The following is a 20,947-nucleotide window of genomic DNA, read 5'->3' as shown; positions in this document are numbered from 1 at the left end:
TATTATATAAAGATTTCTTTGTATTGGACTCAATACAGCTTTTTTTGTATTGAATCCAATACAAAATGATTTAAATTTCCCGCCCCGCCTCCTGCCCACACCAATGCAAGCACCGATGTCTCCGGGAAACTCCGGAGGTCGTCACTGCACATGCCGGGAGAAGACAGAAGAGAGAGCTGCGGGGACAAGGTAATTGTTTTTTTTTTCCAGTTGCAATCCGATTGTCATACAATGTTGTATGATAATCAGATTGCACTGTAACACTTGTTTCTATTTTTAGCTGCCCCGAACCTGGTTCAGTGTAAACGCTTTCAGCAAGTTTTCTTACCCCGAACCAGGCTCAAGGTAACTGCCCAGGTGGTAAATGTAAGGGTTCAGTAGGTTAGTGTGCCAGAACAAAGCCAAACACCAGTGGGAATGATTAGAATCTCCATTGTGCTTTTTTATTGCTATCTGTATCCCCGTTGTTCCAATTACAAGTAATGCCAAATCTCTCTACAAAGTGTTTCTTTAATAAAATAATTTTTGTGTGTATGTTTCAGATTATTGACCACAGTGGGGATCCTGAAGAAGGAGCGTATAAAACATATTGTCAAGTAGAAAAGGTCATAAAACAGGTATATGGAACCATTGCTTGTGTTAATATTTCAGCATTGTCGTATTTTGCATGCTAGACATCCTAAAACATTAAGTCATGACTTGGTCCATATTGCACAAAACTTACAGTATTGAAAGTTAGTACAGTAACTTATAGCGTTGCAATGCAGTTAGTAAAAGTGCCTTTTCTTTGCAGGATTTGTTAGCTGCTGAGATCTCAGACCCTGAATCTAAAGATGAAATAGCAATTCAGGAAGAAGATGACTTTGGAGATGTGCTGTGGGATGTTCATGATGAGCAGGAGCAGATGGAGACTTTCCAGCATTCATCTCATTCAACATGTGAGATGGGCTTTGATAAAGTAAGTGCAGATTACTCAGCCTTATCTGATTCCCCCCACCCCAAAAAAAAAATAGTGGTCTCCTCCTCCCATTACATGGTGCAAATCCACATCTCAGCCGCAACAGCACTTATTGGTGACACTTTCTAACACTAGTAACACTGTAACACTAGTGCATTGAATGTGGCTAGCCATGCATATCTTAGCACCACAATATTGTACCAATCAATTGGATAGGTGCCAAATCCTTTAACGTCCACAGCTTGGAATAAACTCAAAGAACGGAACAGAAAGAAAAAAAGGCCGGCTTTTTTATTGGCACAGAGAAGATAATAATGTATAAAATCAATTACAATTTTTATTAGTATACAACAAAACCTATAAAATTGTTTTATATATATATATATATATATATATATATATAAACAGTTTTGCATGTCAAAAAGTCACAGTAAAGTCGTATTTGCTTATTTGCATGCTATGCCTGGGTCAGAGGTTCACAGTGCTAAAGCAAGAGGGTTGGCATGACAGGAAGACAGCAAGCATTTACACAGTACAAGGCCAGGAATGGCAGCCTCCATGTATCTTCTTTTAATGTGTTGATGACTGTATTAAATCATTCTTTCTATTATAAAATCCTATGCTTATTGCAGTCCTACACCCCTTATATCAAAATCCATCTCAATATATTCGAGGACTAATGAATCCTACGTTTTGAATGTTTTTTTTTTACTCTAGCCCATGTTTATAAATTATATTTTTGATTTTTACAATTGTAGAAAACATTTTACACAGTTATATTTTTAGAATAAATGTCTCATTTTTGAACACAATGTTTATCTTTTTTTTTTTTTTTTTTTTTTTTTTTTTAGTATTATGATCGTTTGAATGATTTGGTAGCTGCTCCAGCTCCGATTCCCCCTCTGCTTATAACAGGAGGTCCAGGCTCTGGGAAATCTCTTCTCTTATCAAAGTGGTATGTTGTTGACTTTGTCTTATAAAACTTGAAGTTTTTGTTGGTAGTAGATAATGTTGCAGTAAATTGTTGAATAGTTAGTAGTGTCCTATCCAGATTTTAAAATTGCTTGCTCTTTTAAGCCTAATTTCAGCAAAACTATTTCACGTTGAATTTCTTTTTTCTGTCTCTGGTTCTATTTGTGTGATTTTCTGAGTTTCTCTGAGGACAGGAATGGATGGGAAATTTCTCTGCCAGGGACATGCAAAAAGACAGAATCCTGTTCCTTGAATGCCTGACTTTAAATCTCGGTATAAACTGCACCTTATATACCTTGCATGGGTGTCACAAGAAGTAAGGGAAAATCTCCTTAATAAGTTCACAGACAAAATAACATTTTTTTTGTCAATAAACCCATTCACATTGTGCCCCAAGTTTAAGCAGAATATGTTACTTTCGTAAGAGTGAAAAATTTTTCCCTTACTTGACGGTTTTGTGGCTGACGTTCTTGTTTGCTCAAACTTGAGTTGGCACTCCAACTCCAACATAAAATGCAGGACTAACAGCTGCATCTGTTTCCAGATTATATGTGCTTACATTAACAAGGAAGCTGATTAAACAAATGGACAACATATCATGGAATTGCTTTGAACTGGCATTCAGAAAAACATTCTAAAATGGTCAAGTACAACTGAAGGCTCCTGAATGAGAGTCCAAGAAGTTCTAAATCCGGTTACTATGTGGTACACATTTACTCCTAGACACTGCAGCTCCCAGTGTTGCAGTGTTTCAGTAAAAAAAGGCACGGCTGTCCAAACAGAAAACTGTTTTCATCCCCCTACGTGAGAGTGACAACTTTACTCTGAATGTAGGAGCTTTGCTAGTATTTTGGTACTACACACTTTCAGGAGGAATAAGAAAACTGCAAATGCACTTTAAGGGCAGCAGCACATTTAATAAACCAGGCCCAATGTAAGAATGTAAGAAGTAATTCTTTCTTTAAATTCAGTATTACTAAATTAAGATTTGAGCTTTTACATCATTTAAATATTTTATATATATATATATATATATATATATATATATATATATATATATATATTGTTAAACTTAAGGCAAAGAGTTTCATTCACAGCAAAATAATAATTATTTGAATTCTTTTATAATGCAAAGGGTTATGTACTAACCTGACCTGGAGGTAAAGGCTTTGTAGCCAAGCCTTCTTCTTTTAAATACATTATCCTGTGATGCAAGCAGTTTGTAAAAAGTGCCTCTGTATGTGATTTAGCTTTGTTTTCCTGTAATGGTATGTTGTTGTTTTTGCTATAGAATCAGTATTAACAATGATAAGGTCAGCAGTTTAGGCTTCTAATGACCGACTGCACTTTCTATGTACAGGATTCAGCTTCAGCAGAAGCATTCACCAAACACTCTGATGTTGTATCACTTTGTTGGAAAACCAATGTCTACCAGCTCAGAGCCAACACTCATCATAAAAAGACTGACCCTCAAGGTAATGTTCCCTTTATTAGGTGGTCCGTGTATACAACAAAAAGTGTGAATTGTAAAGGGGGTATATACTATTAATATACATCCAACCTACATTTTATTACCTATAGATATGTATGGCACATAGTTATGTATAGTACAGATGAGAACTCTGTAGATATTTGAGGCACTAAGAAGCATTACACAGAATGGGGTGGTATGGTAGGTACTCCTGGACTGCCTGCAAAGACTAGAGCTCACAGAAATGGAGGACCACATACCTCTTGGGTCACTAAGCTAAACTGAACTCTTAAACAGGTAAAGGGGTATAACCACTAAAGAAAGGTGGCTCCTTTTTATTTCGCCGTTTCTAATTTGTCCTTAGATAGCAGTACCTGTAAAGAATTACTCTGTTGTGTCCGCAAGAGAAAAGCATTTGATAGAAAACAACAATTTGTTACAGTACATGGCAAGTGACTGAATTTTTTTTTTTACTTCTCTGGATGCAGCTTATGCAACATTCCTGGTCAGTCTCGTCATTCTCAATGGATCCTGGAAAGTTCCTGGAAGAATTTCCCCACTGGCTTGAAAAACTTTCTATTCGCTACCAAGGCAATATCATCATTATTATTGACTCCATCGACCAAGTAGAGGTAGGAGATGATGATGATGTTTTCATTGAGGGTGTATCATTTTATTTACCAGAAGTACACACTATACCAAAATTGAAAACTCTATTAATACAGGTGTTACATATTAGGTCAGACTGAAAAAAGTCCACCAAGTTTAACCATGAGGGAAATAAATATATCCCAGGTGTAAAGCCCTGTAGACATAGTTGATCTAGAGCAGGGGTTGGCAAAGTTTTATGGCCACTAGGCCATTTATGGGTAGGCAGGAGCACACTAGGCTGGACCCGCTCAGGGAACGCCCCCTGAAGTGAAATCCCTCTCCTCTGTATGCATTGCGGAGGAGAGGGATTTACCTTCAGGGAGCCTTCCCTATTTACCGCGGCAGCAGAAGTATCAATGCAACTGCGGAGCAACTGCAAGGGGGCGGCACCGGAGCTCCAGCAGTTCCTAACGCCCCCTGGCTGATCCGCCCGCAACCCACGGCATTAGGCCAGATTGGCCAGGGGGTGTTAGGCTGGAACAAACTACTGGCTTGGCCGTATCTGGCCTAAAGGCCGGAATTTGCCGACCCCTAGAGGAAGGCAAACAAAACCCTGGTACAATTTTCTCCAACCATTCCTTCCTGATTCCATGAGGCAAATCATATGTTCCCTTTACAATTAAGTTTTTATTTATTGAAAGTAACCTATAGAAGAAAATAATATACTTTTCTACTGGACTAAAATTTTTTGAATCTGTATAACAGAAATAAAATAATACACCAATCCAAATGAACCATTATTTTGTCTTTTTACAGCAACCAGAAAAGCATATGAAATGGCTGATTGATCCTTTACCAGTAAATGTTCGAGTAATTGTCTCAGTGAATGTAGAAACTTGTCCTCCTGCATGGAGGTGAGTAAATCACTTAAAACTAAGGAATATCATAGTTGTGTACCTTTTATATAATTGTCTGATGACATAACTGTTATACCACAACCTTCATATACCAAATAAAAATGTAAAACATTCTACCACTTCACTGTCAACTTGTGTTAGTGAGATTTTATATATTACCTAGGCGTCAACACATGTTGGAGAACTAAAACTTTTGAAATATTTTATTTTGTTACATACATTTTACACACAAACTAAGAATTTGTAAACGAAAAATAGATGGTATTGGATACACTTGAAACTTTAAATAGACCTTGTCGCCAGGTCAAGAAATCCATAAGAACACAAGGAGAACATGCACATGAGTGGCATGACAACTGAAGCCACTTGCAGTAAGTTGTAATGAAAGTTTTTTTCATGATGTAGGGCTGACACCTTAGTAGAGGGACTTGATCACTGTGAAGAGCATGATGTGTGTGACAATGTGATGTCTAAAGTAGGAAGAAAAACCACATTTGCTTTAATATGTGTAGCTTGCTGTGAATTTTAAGTATATTTATTGTTTGTGCAAAGGTTTGGGTATAGGGGTACTACTCCTATTTTGGAATATACAAGAGCCTTATTGTCCTTCAGAAGGCCCAAGATGCATTTGGACAATTAAAAAGGCATATTTATACACCCAGGTGAAGGATTTAAAGATATCATCACGATTCCACTTGTGCTGCATCTTTCTTCACCTCTCTATATTGAGCATTTCCAAAATTATTCTGCTGGCTAATATAGATTATGAAGATGCTTTTCATTGAAATTGTACAAATGTCTTTTCTCAGACTTTGTCGTATATTTTTATTTGTATTTACAGGTTATGGCCAACTCTTCATCTTGATCCATTAAGCTCTAAAGATGTGAAGGCACTTTTAAATCTTGAATGCAGTGGAGCCAGTATTGTCTTGACTAAAGAACAGGTTTTGTTTTACATTTTTCTTAATGACAGTCTGTTGTTGCCACCTAAACAACAAACAGTGTGTTTTATGCTGTGTTCTACTGTAAATTAAAACATCCAAATAAATAAAAAATAAACTAAGCCTGCATCAGTCAAGGTGTGCCTGCCATATTTGGTGCAACCTGAGTTTTCTGTATGGATTGGTTAAGGAATGGTCTGGCTGCTGGAGACTAGGTAATCAAGCCCGCAACATGTTTAAATACTTAGTGAGCATCAGAACCTACTTTCTATTAAATTTTACCAGCAACATCATTGAACTTGGCATTATGAAAGGGTGATGGTCTTTCTTCAGCATCTTAGCATACATGGAAATTCCTTTAAAATGTATGACATATGTTGTTTTTTTCTTTATTGTATTGCAGGAAAGAAAATTGGAAAGACACTGTCGGTCTGCTACACCCTGCAACCCACTATATGTTACACTGCTGGCCAGGTTTCTCATTTGGTATGTTAAAGCAGTCATTGGTTACTCCACTGAACTCTTTCTAATAAGTGGACAACCAACATGTGTAAAATAATCAGTAAATGCAATGCATAATGTAAATAACTCACTTTACGCACAATTAGAATTTTTCTATAAGGTGCATTACTTGGATAGGCTAATGCATGGCAAGGCTATTGACTAATATGTGTATTAAAAATTGGTTGCACTGAATATATAATCATTTGTCGTTCTTGTCTTCTTAGCTCCTCAGGCTTGCTGCTCAGGGAATATTTTTGACAACAAAGTCTCACTTTTTCTTTTTTATGCTTTAGCGACTACCTTTCATCTTTAGCTAGGAATTTTAATTTTTTTCCAATACATGATAATCTGATATACTATTGCTTGTTTTAATAATATGACATGTTGACCAATGTAATAGCTTCCCCATCTCTTACTACTAAACATACTGGATTCATGTTAGAGCATTGTCAATGCTTTAACCTGGTTCTCTGACCTTTGTTTTATGTCCCAACACTGGCTGTATACTGTCTGCAAGTACACTATGTTATCCCAGTTCTAATACAAGAATCCATTAAAATTTGGTCCTTCCTCCAAGTATACATGCATCCAGAATCTTTGCTCCACTTCTGACCTTCCTTCATTCTTCTTGATCTGGCACCGAGACAGAGGACCAGAAGACATGAGACTCATGTCTCTTGGTCCTCTGTCTCGGTGCTTCATTTCTGAGTAATTCCTTCTGTGGGTCATCAAGCATTCATCATCACTCCAATTCTTTTAATACAAGCATTTTTTCCAGAAGGATATAAACTCCCAATTTACACATCACAGCTTTTGTGTGTAATGTATAGAACCTTAAAATTTACCTATTTCTAACATCCTTCTAGGCTTCATCAATATATTTTCATTGTCATTTACTTGTATAGGGAAACGACTGTTCTGACATAAACAAGTGCACATGTACACAAGCTAAAAAAATGGCAGAGAATAAAGTTCAAATAATATTGCTGAACTGGCACACCTTTCATTAGAGTACAGCTGTACTGCTTTCTCTACCTATTATGTGAAATGTGCAGCTGATATCCAGCTATTGTAGTATCCAATTTCACCACTGGTAAAGTAACCAGAATGTGCCATCCTGATTTTTACTGTAGACATGCCTTGAATTGGATGCTGATGTCTTCTCTAAACGTTTTACTGCATTTAACTATTGAAAACATACAAAATCAAAGGTCTTCATCAACTTAGTGTTAAGCTTTTTATACTTTTTTACATTTACCAACATTTTTGTGATGTTGAACATATTTATATATTGAATAAGAAAAGTCATGTCTTTATTAGTTTACTGGATTTGTGTTTAAGCAGTGGTCTACAGTTGTTTAGTATTTACACTTTACCATTTTACATACCATCCTTGTTTTTTGAATTATATCACTACAAAGGCTTGTATGAATGTGTATACAAGCACAAGGTAAAAGTAGGTACAGTGTATTCGTTATATATATATATATATATATATATATATATATATATATATATATATAATGTTTAGGTAAGTGTTTGAATTGTAAAGCTTTCAATATACCATAATATAGATATATATGTTCTTAAAATATAGATTTGATTTTCATGCAGGGCTGGGAACATGGGAAATATTACAGATACTTTGCAGCAGTGTTTGCAGTGCCAGGACACTGTGTCACTCTACAGACTTGCACTTCGATCTGTACAGGAGTTCATGCCAAGTGCAAAAGAGAAGGACTATATGAGGGAGGTAAGATCATAAAGCCATTCATGCTAACATAATATTTTCTTTAGTTTTTATTTATGAATGTGAACAAAGTAAAAGTGAACATGAAGTGAAATATTCATTTATATTTGCCTCTGACACTGGATGTTATTATTTGAACCCCTGTCACCAATTCATTTTACATGGTCTACCAACTTAAGGCATTTTCCCTAAACCCATAAAATGTTCTGAATGTCTGTGGCATTGTGTAAGAGTCAGGGCCACACTTGTGACCATTTAGAATTTTTAAATTGACCACCACTGCATTACATATAATAATACACAATAGACATATTACAAACATAAATTCAAATATAACATTAGAAATGCCAATCCAGCACATTGATCCTCACAGAAGTTGTACAGATAAATTGAAATGTTTCTGTTGATCCAGAACGTTTTTGTGCACAGACAATTTCTTTACACTGTTTATGCTGGTATTACATCTTGCTGCATTTTTCCTACAGATTCTTTGCCTTATCAGTGTCAGCCACAATGGTGTCAGTGAATGTGAACTAATGGAGCTGTGCTCAGGACTGACATGGCCAGTAATAAGTTTTCTGGTGTACCACCTACATAGAATGGTTGTGTTAAGATACAGCTGTGGTCTGCTCCGGTTTCAGCACCTACAGGTAAGAAGCTTACGTTGTTCTTCTTGTTATCCTAGTTATAGGATAGATAGTCATGTGATGCTATACAGTACCAACGTTTATATAAAACTTTGGTACTATTCAAAGATCAAATCTGTGATCTTTGAATAGGATTATAAAACCCATTTTTGCACCTGTACACCTCATATTCATCATAGAAAATATACTAATATGAAGAGTAAGCCCACCCAAAGCCTTTTCTTTGTAGTTGCCAGAAATGTAACTACATGACAGATTTATTTTTGTATCTCACATTCACCTTGCATTTGTTTTCCTTGATCTTATCATCTGTTGTTGCCATTCTGAGGGGTTTCAACCTTGAAAATTTTATATTATGAAGATTACAGCTAGGGAAGCTAGAGCATGAAATGGTGGACACTCCCGGGAAGTAGGGAACTATGATGGGGAGATCTCAATGTTGGGACTATCCAAGGCAAAGAAAGCAAGGACTGACTTCATTCCTAACTAAAATATTACTTTGTGGTACACTGACCTTTATTTGGTGGTAATTGACAGTAGACAAAAAATTACTCTTAATAAATGTTACATATCCTAGACCAGTTACTCAGAAAATTTAGGTCTAACTCCATCCATGGAAAACCAAACAAATTAATTAGCATTTGTGAAGCAGAACTTGAAGGCCCAACCTTTTACTGCTATGGCATAAAGTATGTCTATCTTACTGTATGTTTTATCTCCAGGCAGAAGAGGCTGTGAGGATGGAGTATATGCAAGGAGGTCAAAATATTGTCTCTGAGTACAGAGAGAAACTTGTGCAGTACTTCACCACACAATTAAGGTAATATAGCTACCTACTTTGTTTTAAAGTAATTTTATTTTGTTGTGTGTGCATTATATTATTTAATTAGGCACATTCATGTCCCATAACATCTTAAGACATATTACGTTATGTCTTTCTTTTTTTCTTTTAGGGAACTTTTGTTTTTTATGTGTGTTTGTGAGTTTCGTAAAAACTTGTTATGTTCTGAAAGGGAAAATGTCACTTTGCCTGTTGAGATTCTTTTTTTTAAATCCATAACCTTCTGTTGTTCACCTTCACCATGGTCCTTAACTGATTTGTTCCTCTGATGCAGCATGTAGTCCTAACTCTGTGTAAGGTCTGTGTCCATGGCAGATTCCTTCTAAAGGCAAGCTATACTAGTTTAAAGTAATGGCAAAGTATAATAACTTAAAGTCAAGTTTACAAATAAATATTAAATACAAAACAAATGATTAACAGAGCACTATGGTTTAACTAATTAGACAGCACAGCGGTAACCCAATAACTTTCTGAATAAAAAGTTTAGAATTATTATTGTTAATATTAATATTATTATTATTATTATTATTATTAAACAGGATTTATGTAGCACCAACATATTACGCAGTGCTGTACATTAAATAGGGGTTGCAAATGACACACAGATACAGACAGTGACACAGGAGGAGAGGACCCTGCCCAGAAGAGCTTACAATCTTACAAAGAAGTGGGGCAAGTACCACACAATAGGAGGGGGGGGGTTATGGAATAGTGGGTAAGTAGTGAGGGGAATACTATTTATATGTTATATATTAGAGTACACTATTTATATGAACATAACATGTATTAAAAGCTCGAGTACTGGGTGTTTTTTCTGAATCATCAGGAAAAAGATGGACACTTCATATCATCTCCAAAAAGTTTTTTCACTGATATCAGTTTATACACTCCAATAGGACCGCTTTGGTTTAAACTATAAAAATGAACTGTTTCTGTGTGTTCACTGACTGACAAATAAATACGTGAACTGAATTAAAATAACCATCTTTCTTTTCAAAAATAATGACAGATTGTTCTTTTTTCAGCCGTGACCCTGTGACATGGAGGAGTGCAGATGAACTCACTTGGTTGTACCAGCAACAGGGAGAGAAACATAAGCTACACAGATGTCTAATGAACCTCTTTGTATCCCAGAATCTTTATAAAAGGTCTGTGTTCGAAAGCTGCCAGAACCAACTACGATACACTGAAATGTAGCAGGGAAAATGCGATCTAAGATCAAATAGTAATAACAGCCACACTAATTAATATTGGCAATATGCTTACTGTGTTTATTGTGTGAAAGGAATTTTACTCACTGTTTTTTTGCTATTAGGGGACATTTTGCTGAGCTACTCAGCTATTGGCAGCTTGTGGGTAAGGACAAAATAGCAATGGCTACAGAATACTTTGATGCTTTGAAGCAATATGAGAAAAGCTGCGATGGGGAGGAGAGCATGACCTGCTTAGCAGACCTTTATGAAACTCTTGGACGATTTCTTAAAGACCTTGGTCTCCTCAATCAGGTGAGTTGGACTATGTAATATTTAAACCTAAACCAGACCTATACTGTCTTATATAAAAATATTTATTTATACAGTTATATTTATATAAATATATATATATAAATAATATAAATATTATCTCAAGGTTCCATCAAGGATATCACTATTATGACATGTCTTGTGTCTTTAAGTTTTTATACCCAAAGATGGTGTAATGATGGGTGGATTGTATTATATTTTCACTTCAAAAGTCCTATTGTGTTATGACCATATTCCTTAATTTTACTTTGTTTTTAAGGTATATTCAGGAACAGGGGTAGAAGTGGTCATGTTTGGAAACTTTGTTCAGTAAACATGTTCAGTACATTGTTACAATAAACTATGATTAACTAACTGAAATGCAAACTGAAAGCATGACTATAAACACTGATTTGGTTAAATCTAACTGCTGCTATTTCAGAATTTGATATACAATATTTAATTTACTATATACTTTTTGCTTTCATTAGGCAGTGACACCACTTCAGCGCTCACTGGAAATCAGAGAAACTGCTCTGGACCCGGACCACCCTAGTGTAGCTCAGTCTCTACATCAGCTTGCAGGGGTCTATGTACAGTCCAAAAAGTTTGGGAATGCTGAGCAGCTATATAAGCAGGCTCTGGAAATAAGTGAGAATGCGTATGGAAGTGAACATCTAAGGGTAGCCTGGGAACTGGATGCTCTGGCTGTGCTTTATCAGAAGCAGAACAAGTAAGAATTATTAGTGTGACAATATTATCCACAGAAACAGAATAAATATATATACACATTTTTTTATCTGTTTTAAAATTATTATTTGACTTTCACAATTTTTTTACAGATATGAACAAGCAGAGCAGCTTAGAAAAAGGTCCTTAAGGATTCGACAGAAAGCAGCCAGAAGAAAAGGCAGTATGGTATGAGAAGGAAATGTTTGTACAACACACATATACATGACAGATTACGCCAGTACCAGACAGCAGTTTGAAAATAGCAAGCCTATTGAAAATATTTTTTTTGCTGATCTGTAAAATTCAATTTACACAATTACATCTAAAAGAGGCATCATCAGTAGCTTTTACAGTCATCAAAGCCCAGTGCCAAATGAATATAGTGGACAGCACTAGAAGAAAACCCACATGTATAAAAAGCAATTAAAGTTCTTTTATTTGTACATACAATTTTTAAAAACAGTTTTCAAATATTTTAATGGGTTGATCTCAATTAGTATTCAACGCATTTCGCAGACCAGCATTCGCCTCTTTAGGAAATAATTGAGATAATTATCCCAGACCAGTCAATAACTCCTGTGTAGGTGATACCTTTAGAGAATGACAAGGTGGGCATACTCTGGGTGGCAGCAAGTGACTTTTCCAAAAGAAGTGACCATGAAAACTCCTTCCATCTTAATTCCTTCTCCTTTACAAAACAATCCTCCAGCCTCTTCCTAAATAAATTAAGTACAGATTCCCTAATGTATCATAAACAATGTGTTTCGCTGACGTTCCTGTGTTCTCAAGGGAGCTCACTTGTTCATGCACAGTGAGAAATGTTCATCGTATCAGATCTCCAACTCTTGTTCTTCCCTGTTTTTCAGTATGGGTTTGCATTGTTAAGGCGCCGTGCTCTTCAGCTGGAAGAACTAACGCTGGGCAAAGACACTGCTGACAATGCTCGAACATTGAATGAGCTTGGAGTTTTGTATTACTTACAGAATAACCTTGAGTAAGTATTGATTCTTAACATATAAAATCATTTGGGGCTACCTAGAATTCAGTAAAGTTCTCTACTATCTGTCACATTAATGTTTAATATTTTACTATTCTGATATAAGTTAAAGATAACAACATGTATGAAATTTAGGTGGATATGCCAAATAGTATGTACATTTTTTTAAGTACCAATGTTTATAAAAAAAATACAGATAAACATCTATATAGAAAATATCTTGAAGACTGGTTTGCATTGGTCCTACAGGGCAGCCAGCAATACAAGGGCCAATACATTGGCCTTATGGGACAGCCAGATAAAGACTAAAACAGCTTTGAAAAAAAACATTTAAAGCAGAAATTTAATGATTTATTTTATGTAAATGATGTGTGAGCTAGTAAGTGACATCTGATTTACCTAAGAAAGGCATGCCTGCTAACCTCTTTTCATAATCTGTATTGTTGATCACCATATTTGTGAAGTGGCACAGCCTGATGACATCATTAGAAGAAACCCATTTTCTATACCACTTTCAAAGTAGTGAATACTGACAGCAACAATTTAATACAGTGGTGTGTTTTTTTTTTTTACACTTACAATTTTTTTACTCATGCTGCTTATCCACACTTCAGAAAAGTATTGGTAAGCAACTGCAATACATATAAATGGAGTGTGTACCCCTGCTTTTCAAAGAATCAACTAGGTCTTGCTAGAACTTGTGGGGGACAACTACTTTTATTCTAGTTATTCTGATACCTCAATTTTCCACTTTTATTTTGCCATTTTCCTGTTCTCCATTTTATTATAAAAAGGCCCACCATTGTCTTTAATAATATTACAATGCCATTTTTTTTTCTCTTTTCTTTTTTTGGCTTATCACAGAACAGCAGAAATGTTTCTTAAACGTTCACTGGAAATGAGGGAGAGGATTCTGGGTCCAGAGCACCCTGACTGTGCCCAGTCTCTGAACAATCTGGCGGCATTATACAATGAAAAGAAGCAGTATGACAAGGCAGAGGAGTTATATGAGAGAGCATTAGACATAAGGAGGAGAGCTCTGTCTCCAGACCACCCATCATTGGCTTATACTGTGAAACATCTAGCTGTGCTTTACAAGAGAAAAGTAAGTCAACTTTTATACTTTACTAAAGGGCTACACAGGGAATCCACAACAGCCAATCAGCTTCTACTTTACTGATATTATTCAGGCAAAAGATAAAATTAGATTGGTTGTTACGAGTCATTGAGCTTTTTACATTTATTTTACATGATATATTAAACTTTAATGATCACTGAAACCACTGTATTTAATGCCTAGTGTTAGGATTGAAAAGCATGTATAGCTTGATGTTGGAATAAAGTAAATCCAGTGGGCATGTGCAGGAGTTACACATTCAGTGCATGCCAAATGGACCATAGGTAAGGTTTTCACTTAGAAGAAATGTTTGGACAATCTAATCAGTTGTAGAATGTTGGAAAACCGAGATATGAATATTTCAATACCATCAACATGTCTGTTAATATATTAAGACTCAAGAGGGAAAATGGTACCTTATAAAAGCAGATTAGGGTCAGTTTATAAAGGAAATCAGCCATGCCCTCAAAATAGCTGGCTACATTTGTTATGGGCTTCAGGAAGACTTCTACTTAGTAATAATATACTGAGTAGCATAGTAATTTTGTAATTTGTGTATGTGATCCATGAAATGGCTATGATGGAAGTACACTGAGCAGCTTTTATATTTCCTTTATGTATTGTTATGTGGTTCATTTTTAGTATGTTGTGTTAGAACCTGTTGTTGTTTTTTTTATTATTATTTATATTGTGGTATTAGCGTTAGCATTATATGCAGCGCAACTTTTGTGCTTTTATTGAATATTATTATTATCTGTAATTACTGCTGCACTTTTTTGTTTTTTTTGTTGGTTTGGTATGTTTCCAAATAATGCTGAAAGTCTCTAAAGAAGGGTTTCTCAGCCAGGTTGGTAAGCCTTCCTTGAGCAATGATAAATGTGTGACTTTCAGGTCAGTTACTACTGACATTAATCATCTTTTTGGCTATCTGTAAGAGTGTTTTTTTCAGTGGTCAGCAATGTAAGAGGCATTCTTCTCACTGACCATCACACTAATATACTGTGAGCTATGAATATAGTTTTTATGGTAAAGGGTTCCCAAAGACTTACAATTTTTTTCAAGGGATCCCCCATGTTAAAAAGGTTGGGAAACACTACTCTAAAGCTGCGTACACACTTCCAATTTTTGTCGTTGGAAAGGATCTTTCACGATCCTTTCCAACGACAAGGGAGTGCACGATGCATGAACGGTGCTGTACATACAGCACCGTTCATGCTCTATGGAGAGGGGAGGGGGAGAGCGACGGAGCGGCACCCTGCTGCGCGCTCTCCCCTTCCCTTTCATTAGGATCGGCTGTCGTCCATCGTCCGTGGATCCGGCAGGTCGGTCGTCTGGACGATGGACGACACCGACTGTACACACGGCAGATTTTCGCCCGATAATTGGCCGATGCCGATTATCGGGCGATAAAAATCTGACGTGTGTACGTGGCTTAAGGCAGTGTTTTTCAACTTTTTTTGAGCCACGGCACATTTTTTTACATTGAAAAAATCCTGCGGCACACCATAAATCAAAAATGTTACAAAATGACACTCTGTAGCTAATTCTTTTGTCTCTAAGAATAAACAAGAAAACTGTTACCTACTGCCACCCACTGACATGGAAGAGTATTACATTACTCTGCCAGTCACTACAGCACAGACACTCGACAATGGTAATTAGATAATTTCCCACGGTACACCTAAAGATCTCTCATGGCACACTAGTGTGCCGCGGCACAGTGGTTGAAAATCACTGCTCTTAGGTATACAATTAGGAGCACTGCAAATTTTCCTGTAATTGTGCTGCCATCTAGTGGTAAGCATGATAATGACAGATTTTAAAGTGCTTTAAATATTTCATACTGGTTCTAAGTTTATTATTGTATGTACATTCTAATGTAGTAAGTGTCAGCTTAGCAACCTGATGCGCTCTACGAGTCTATTTGTATATTTAAACTGTTAAAAAAAGTGAACCAGTGATTTGATTAGCCTATGCAGTGGAAAGCTACAGTAAATTTTGACTGCCATCCATCCCCAGGTGCAGATACTCATTTTTCATCATTTAGCCACCAGAATTATAGATAAATACTCAGTACTTCCAGGTATGGGGAAACATGTGTTTCACAATTCTTTCACAATAGAGCAGTGTGGTGCTGATTTAGTGGTTTAGGTACCCAACAGTGTCACATGGAGTGAGTTTCAGACCTAGTTACTTGGAGCTTGCACAGGGTTTCCCATTCTTAGTGCAGATACAGAGGAAGGTGAGCAGTGCTTCTGAAGAGGAGGAAGTTAAGTCAACCTGACGCTTTGCCATGCATGGGGCAGCAGAACTAAAACTTACCAATACTTTAGGTCTAATAACCCTTTGGATTTAAATTTCAGAAGTCCCCTGCCTTCTCTTAATCCTTGTTGGGTTACATGCAGTTGTAGAGGACAAATGTAAGCTGTTATAGTTTGGATGTTGCCTTTTACAGTCCTCACTTGAGTGAACACTTTCTGAATTTTTCCTAGGGAAAGCTCGATAAAGCTGCACCTCTCTATGAACTCACTGTAGACATCCGTCAGAAGTCATTTGGTCCCAAACACCCGAGTGTTGCAACTGCCTTGGTGAATCTTGCTGTTTTGTACTGTCAGATGGTAAGAATTATGTAAAGGAGGGATAAACTTTATTGGTAACCTCTACATTTTCAGGAAATTTAGGGTTTCCTTTTCTCTCACTGAATATTTTAAAAAGTTGAATCTAATTACCATTTTGTATTCGAGCCCTATTTAATTTATATGTTATAATTATTTATTTATTTATTCATATACAGACTTTATTTTACACTGATTATTTTAAAAAGTTGAATCTAATTACCATTTTGTATTTGAGCCCTATTTAATTTATATGTTATAATTATTTATTTATTTATTGATATACAGACTTTATTTTACAGATGAACAAACAGTACCTAAGACACTGGTTCTGCAGATCATTTTTGATATTATAAATTAACAGTAGCAATAGGCACACTGTATATTTTAAGTGAAAACCCCATATAGAGCAAGAAGTGAGGGATGGGGTTCCTAGGGTCCTGGGGTTGTGTGCACATATTCCAAATTCTCTGCTTTGTTTGTTTGAAGGACGTTCTTCAGTCAACTTACCAATAGGTCTGTTTAGTGAGTTCAAACCTCAAGGTTCCGACACTAAAAAAGGTTTGATGTCTGAGTTGTTGAGACTCATTGGTTTGTTGGGGAGAAGCCAGATATAATGCCTGAATGGTCACTTACATTATAACAGAATACATTGTATAGATTAGCCCCCTACTTTATGCAGTGTATAGGAGATCACGTGTATTAAGATTGCTTTGTTTTAAAATCATAACAGTATCTATGGCAGAACCTGACCAATTCATCCTCTAAAAGGAGTTAGGCGAGAAGCAGTAGTAAGTAATTTTGTCCTGCCAATAACAGATATGTTGTCGGTAGTTTGTGGCCCCATTCTGTGCAGCAAATGCTACACACATCTATATCGCCTCTCTCTCGATATATATATATATATATATATATATATATATATATATATATATATATATATATATATGTATGTGTGTCTTAAGCCTTAAGCATGTTACCACTGTAAAGAACTGCTTTGACTTGCCACATCTGGCCAATTTTATCAAATTGAAAAATTGTGTTTAATGAGTTCAGAACCATCAAATTCTTTTAACATAATTAATTGTGCTAGGCCTTCAAATCCCTCCACAGTTATTGTCTCACTTACCTTTCTGATCTGGTAGAAAAATACTCCCCCAGCCGCTCTCTTCACTCCTCCAATGACCTACTAATCGCTTCCTCACTCATAACCCTTATGCACTGCTCCAAGACTTTTCTAGAGCTTTCCTGACTCTCTGGAATCATCTTCCTCGTCTTATTCGGCTTGCTCCTACTTTCTGCTCATTTAAGCCCCCCCTAGCGTTCTAAATCCATAATTTTTTTTGCATGGAAATTTATTTTACATTGTAGGCTATAATTTTTAGGCATAACTCACCAAAATATGTCAAATATTTATTAAATTTCATAATAAACTTTAAATTAAAAAACACAAAAATTTGTGTAAAAAAAAAAAAAAAAAAAGGTAAACGTAATGTAAGTGTACAGTAGCATATATAATCTATATATATATATAAATATATATAATATTTATATTATATGAAAATGTCTATTTTGTATTTTATCCAATAAAAAATATCTGAATTTCCCGCCAATCCTCCCACCTGCACCGACGTCACCAAGAAACCACGGAGATCGTCTCTGCATTGCGCGATGTGTCCCCAGGACCTGCGGCGACCAGCAGGACGACGGGGGACAACAACTGTGTTACTGTGTGTATCTGTCTGTCATTTACAACCCCTATTTAATGTACAGCACAGGATAATATGGTGGCACTATAAAAATCCTGTTTATTAATTTTAAGAATAATAATAATAATTGTATTGCTTTCCACCCCTAGAAGAAACAAGCTGAAGCCTTGCCTCTGTATGACCGTGCTATGAAGATTTATGAAGACAGCTTGGGCCGAATGCACCCTAGGGTTGGAGAAACACTGAAAAATTTAGCTGTACTAAGGTAAACTTTAGCAATCACAGTTATTCTTTATATTGTAGACCAAGCCATTTAAGAATAGATATGCAGATGGGTGCAAAGAACCATATTTTTCTTAAACACTTGATTAACATATAAAACAACCACTTCAGACCTTTTCATATGTATAGATTTGGGTGCTTAATAAATTAAGCAAGGCAGTTCAGTGTAAACACAGAATGGATACGTTTTGAGGGAATGTTATAATGAAAATTATTTGTAATAATGAACAGGTTCAAAAGTATTGGCTGCAGACAATTTTCAACTTTTAGGATTTGACCTCTGGAACCATATGTAATTTAAATTAAAATAGCAAGTCCCAATAAATTAGTTGAGTAAAAAGAATTAGTCACATATATTGCCTTTGTTTTATTTACAGAGTACTGCTTAGACACAAATACCATGTTTAGGATTAAAAAAAATGAAAAAAATTAAATTTTGAAGTTCAGAACCACTAAGTCATTTAAAAGTGATGAGAGACACTCACTAGAAACAATTTTAATATTATTCATTTTGTTTTGCCAGGTATGAAGAAGGTGACTTTGAAAAAGCAGCTGAGCTGTATAAAAGAGCAATGGAAATTAAAGAAGCAGAAACATCTGTGTTAGGAGCTAAAGCTTCCTCTGGCCACTCCTCTAGTGGAGGAGACACATATAGTCTCAGGAACACTTTACCAGTAAATGTCTTAACTGAATAAAAAAAGAACCTATCATTAATCATGGTGCATAACAGCCAAACATGCTTAGAAATCGGAGATACAGCTATGCAAAATCCTCTCATTACTACCCTACTAGTGGAAGAGCAGGATTGAAATTACCAACTGTAACCAGTTACCATTTGCACATATTTCACTTTCAATGAAAGAAATGGGAATATTCAGTCTGAAATCTGATACCGTACAAAATGTAGTGTCCATACCGACATTATTTTTTGCAATGAAGTTACTTGCCACACTTGTGGCCCTATTTTATAAAATACTAAATATATAAAATTGTGCCTAATGAGTTCAGAACCATAAAATTATTTTTATAGTAGTGTCCATACCCATATTCTGCTCAAATAATGTATACACCAAAGCAAATGAGAAAATGCTGTTTGTATTTACAGGCACAGGTACAGGTTTTATATTCTGGATCATACTTGCCTGGTTCTAACAAGCTAAAAATGAAAAATGGCTACAGAGGGTCCAAATTATTTATTTACATACACATATTAGAGGTATAGAAAAAAACCTATTTAAAAAATCAACATTTATTTCTCAGAAAACTTTGCACACTAAGCTTAGCTGAACTCCAGACAAAAAATTGAAGTTGTCCATGTTTTGATCCAGTGTTACACTGGTAGTGCTGTACAGAGCCTAACTGGCCTAAAACTCAGCTATTTTATATCCAAAATTAGATCATTATAGTAGTTAAATCAGGACAGTCCTGGTAAATCTAGGACAATTCGCACATATGGAATCAAAAGTAGCTTACCATAATACAGTATTAAGGTCCGATTTCTATTTTTAATCTTTCATAGCCTACAGTATTTTAGGACAGTCCAAGTTTTATAAACTGAAATGTATATGTTGCTATATGATCATGAATGTTTATTGTGTTATAGGCACACTTTCAAAAAGTTGGAATTTTTGCAACATTCTATGAGAAAGTGTATGAAGCCAAATGTGAAACATTCCATATACTTGAAACTGCACTGTTTTTCTGTAATATTATTATTTATCATCATTATGGCTAGTGAGAACTTTTTATATGTCACTTTATGCAGTATATGACAACATATTTATTTTTGTAATATGTTATTAAGCTTAAAATCATTCACCAGTGTTTTGTAATATTGTCTTTTTTTTTATATGCCACATATAAACTCGTAAGGTGTATTTAGTACCTTTCATCTGTGCATATGCCAGTCTAAGCAGGGGTACTGATTATATAATTCCTTATGCTACTAACTCTAACTGGCAGATGCTGATCCAATTGTAATGCAATTAAATCCAAAGTGTCTTGTCGCTACTGTGTGGTTTTTGTCCGGAGTCTAAGGCCCACTTAATGATGAAAAGCAACTTTTTAAAAAAAATGGTCACAATGCAAACACCCCTACCATTTGGTTATTGCAATCATATTTGTATTGTGGTATTACCTGTTTGTCTAAGGCTATTTATACACGTGCAATAATTGTCATTGGAAAGGATCTTTCACGAACATTTACAGCGACAAACGACTGCATGATGCATAAACAAGTGCTGTACATACAACGCCATTCTGCTCTTGTTCGTTGTTCATCGTCCGTGGATCTGTCAGGATGGTCGTTCGAACACTGGACTGTGTACCCAGCCTAAGCCTTCAGATATCACAGAGGGTAAGTTGACAGATGACCAGGATCTGCACAGCTCCTATTTACTGG

At 35.8% G+C, this 20,947-nt stretch overlaps 1 protein-coding gene across 1 annotated transcript in view; it reads left to right on the top strand.

The window, feature by feature from the left end:
* The window catches only part of NPHP3 (nephrocystin 3), a 29,979-nt gene extending 9,427 nt beyond the window's left edge, over window positions 1-20,552 (top strand). The window contains exons 9-28 of the mRNA XM_072412307.1: window positions 543-617; window positions 794-958; window positions 1,810-1,913; window positions 3,291-3,405; window positions 3,890-4,033; window positions 4,809-4,906; window positions 5,751-5,853; window positions 6,254-6,336; window positions 7,969-8,107; window positions 8,590-8,754; window positions 9,474-9,571; window positions 10,618-10,740; window positions 10,908-11,097; window positions 11,586-11,827; window positions 11,937-12,012; window positions 12,693-12,820; window positions 13,688-13,928; window positions 16,433-16,558; window positions 18,414-18,529; window positions 19,070-20,552. Coding sequence (XP_072268408.1) covers window positions 543-617; window positions 794-958; window positions 1,810-1,913; window positions 3,291-3,405; window positions 3,890-4,033; window positions 4,809-4,906; window positions 5,751-5,853; window positions 6,254-6,336; window positions 7,969-8,107; window positions 8,590-8,754; window positions 9,474-9,571; window positions 10,618-10,740; window positions 10,908-11,097; window positions 11,586-11,827; window positions 11,937-12,012; window positions 12,693-12,820; window positions 13,688-13,928; window positions 16,433-16,558; window positions 18,414-18,529; window positions 19,070-19,241 — 2,703 coding nt within the window. The 3' untranslated portion in view covers window positions 19,242-20,552. The remainder of the gene's footprint in view (window positions 1-542; window positions 618-793; window positions 959-1,809; window positions 1,914-3,290; window positions 3,406-3,889; window positions 4,034-4,808; window positions 4,907-5,750; window positions 5,854-6,253; window positions 6,337-7,968; window positions 8,108-8,589; window positions 8,755-9,473; window positions 9,572-10,617; window positions 10,741-10,907; window positions 11,098-11,585; window positions 11,828-11,936; window positions 12,013-12,692; window positions 12,821-13,687; window positions 13,929-16,432; window positions 16,559-18,413; window positions 18,530-19,069) is intronic.
* Window positions 20,553-20,947: the final 395 nt, after the last annotated feature.

Source organism: Pyxicephalus adspersus, chromosome 5 (assembly GCF_032062135.1).
Source record: "Pyxicephalus adspersus chromosome 5, UCB_Pads_2.0, whole genome shotgun sequence".
NCBI lineage: Eukaryota > Metazoa > Chordata > Amphibia > Anura > Pyxicephalidae > Pyxicephalus > Pyxicephalus adspersus.
Note: the sequence above shows the minus strand (reverse complement) of the source record. Positions and strands in the feature narration are given on the sequence as shown.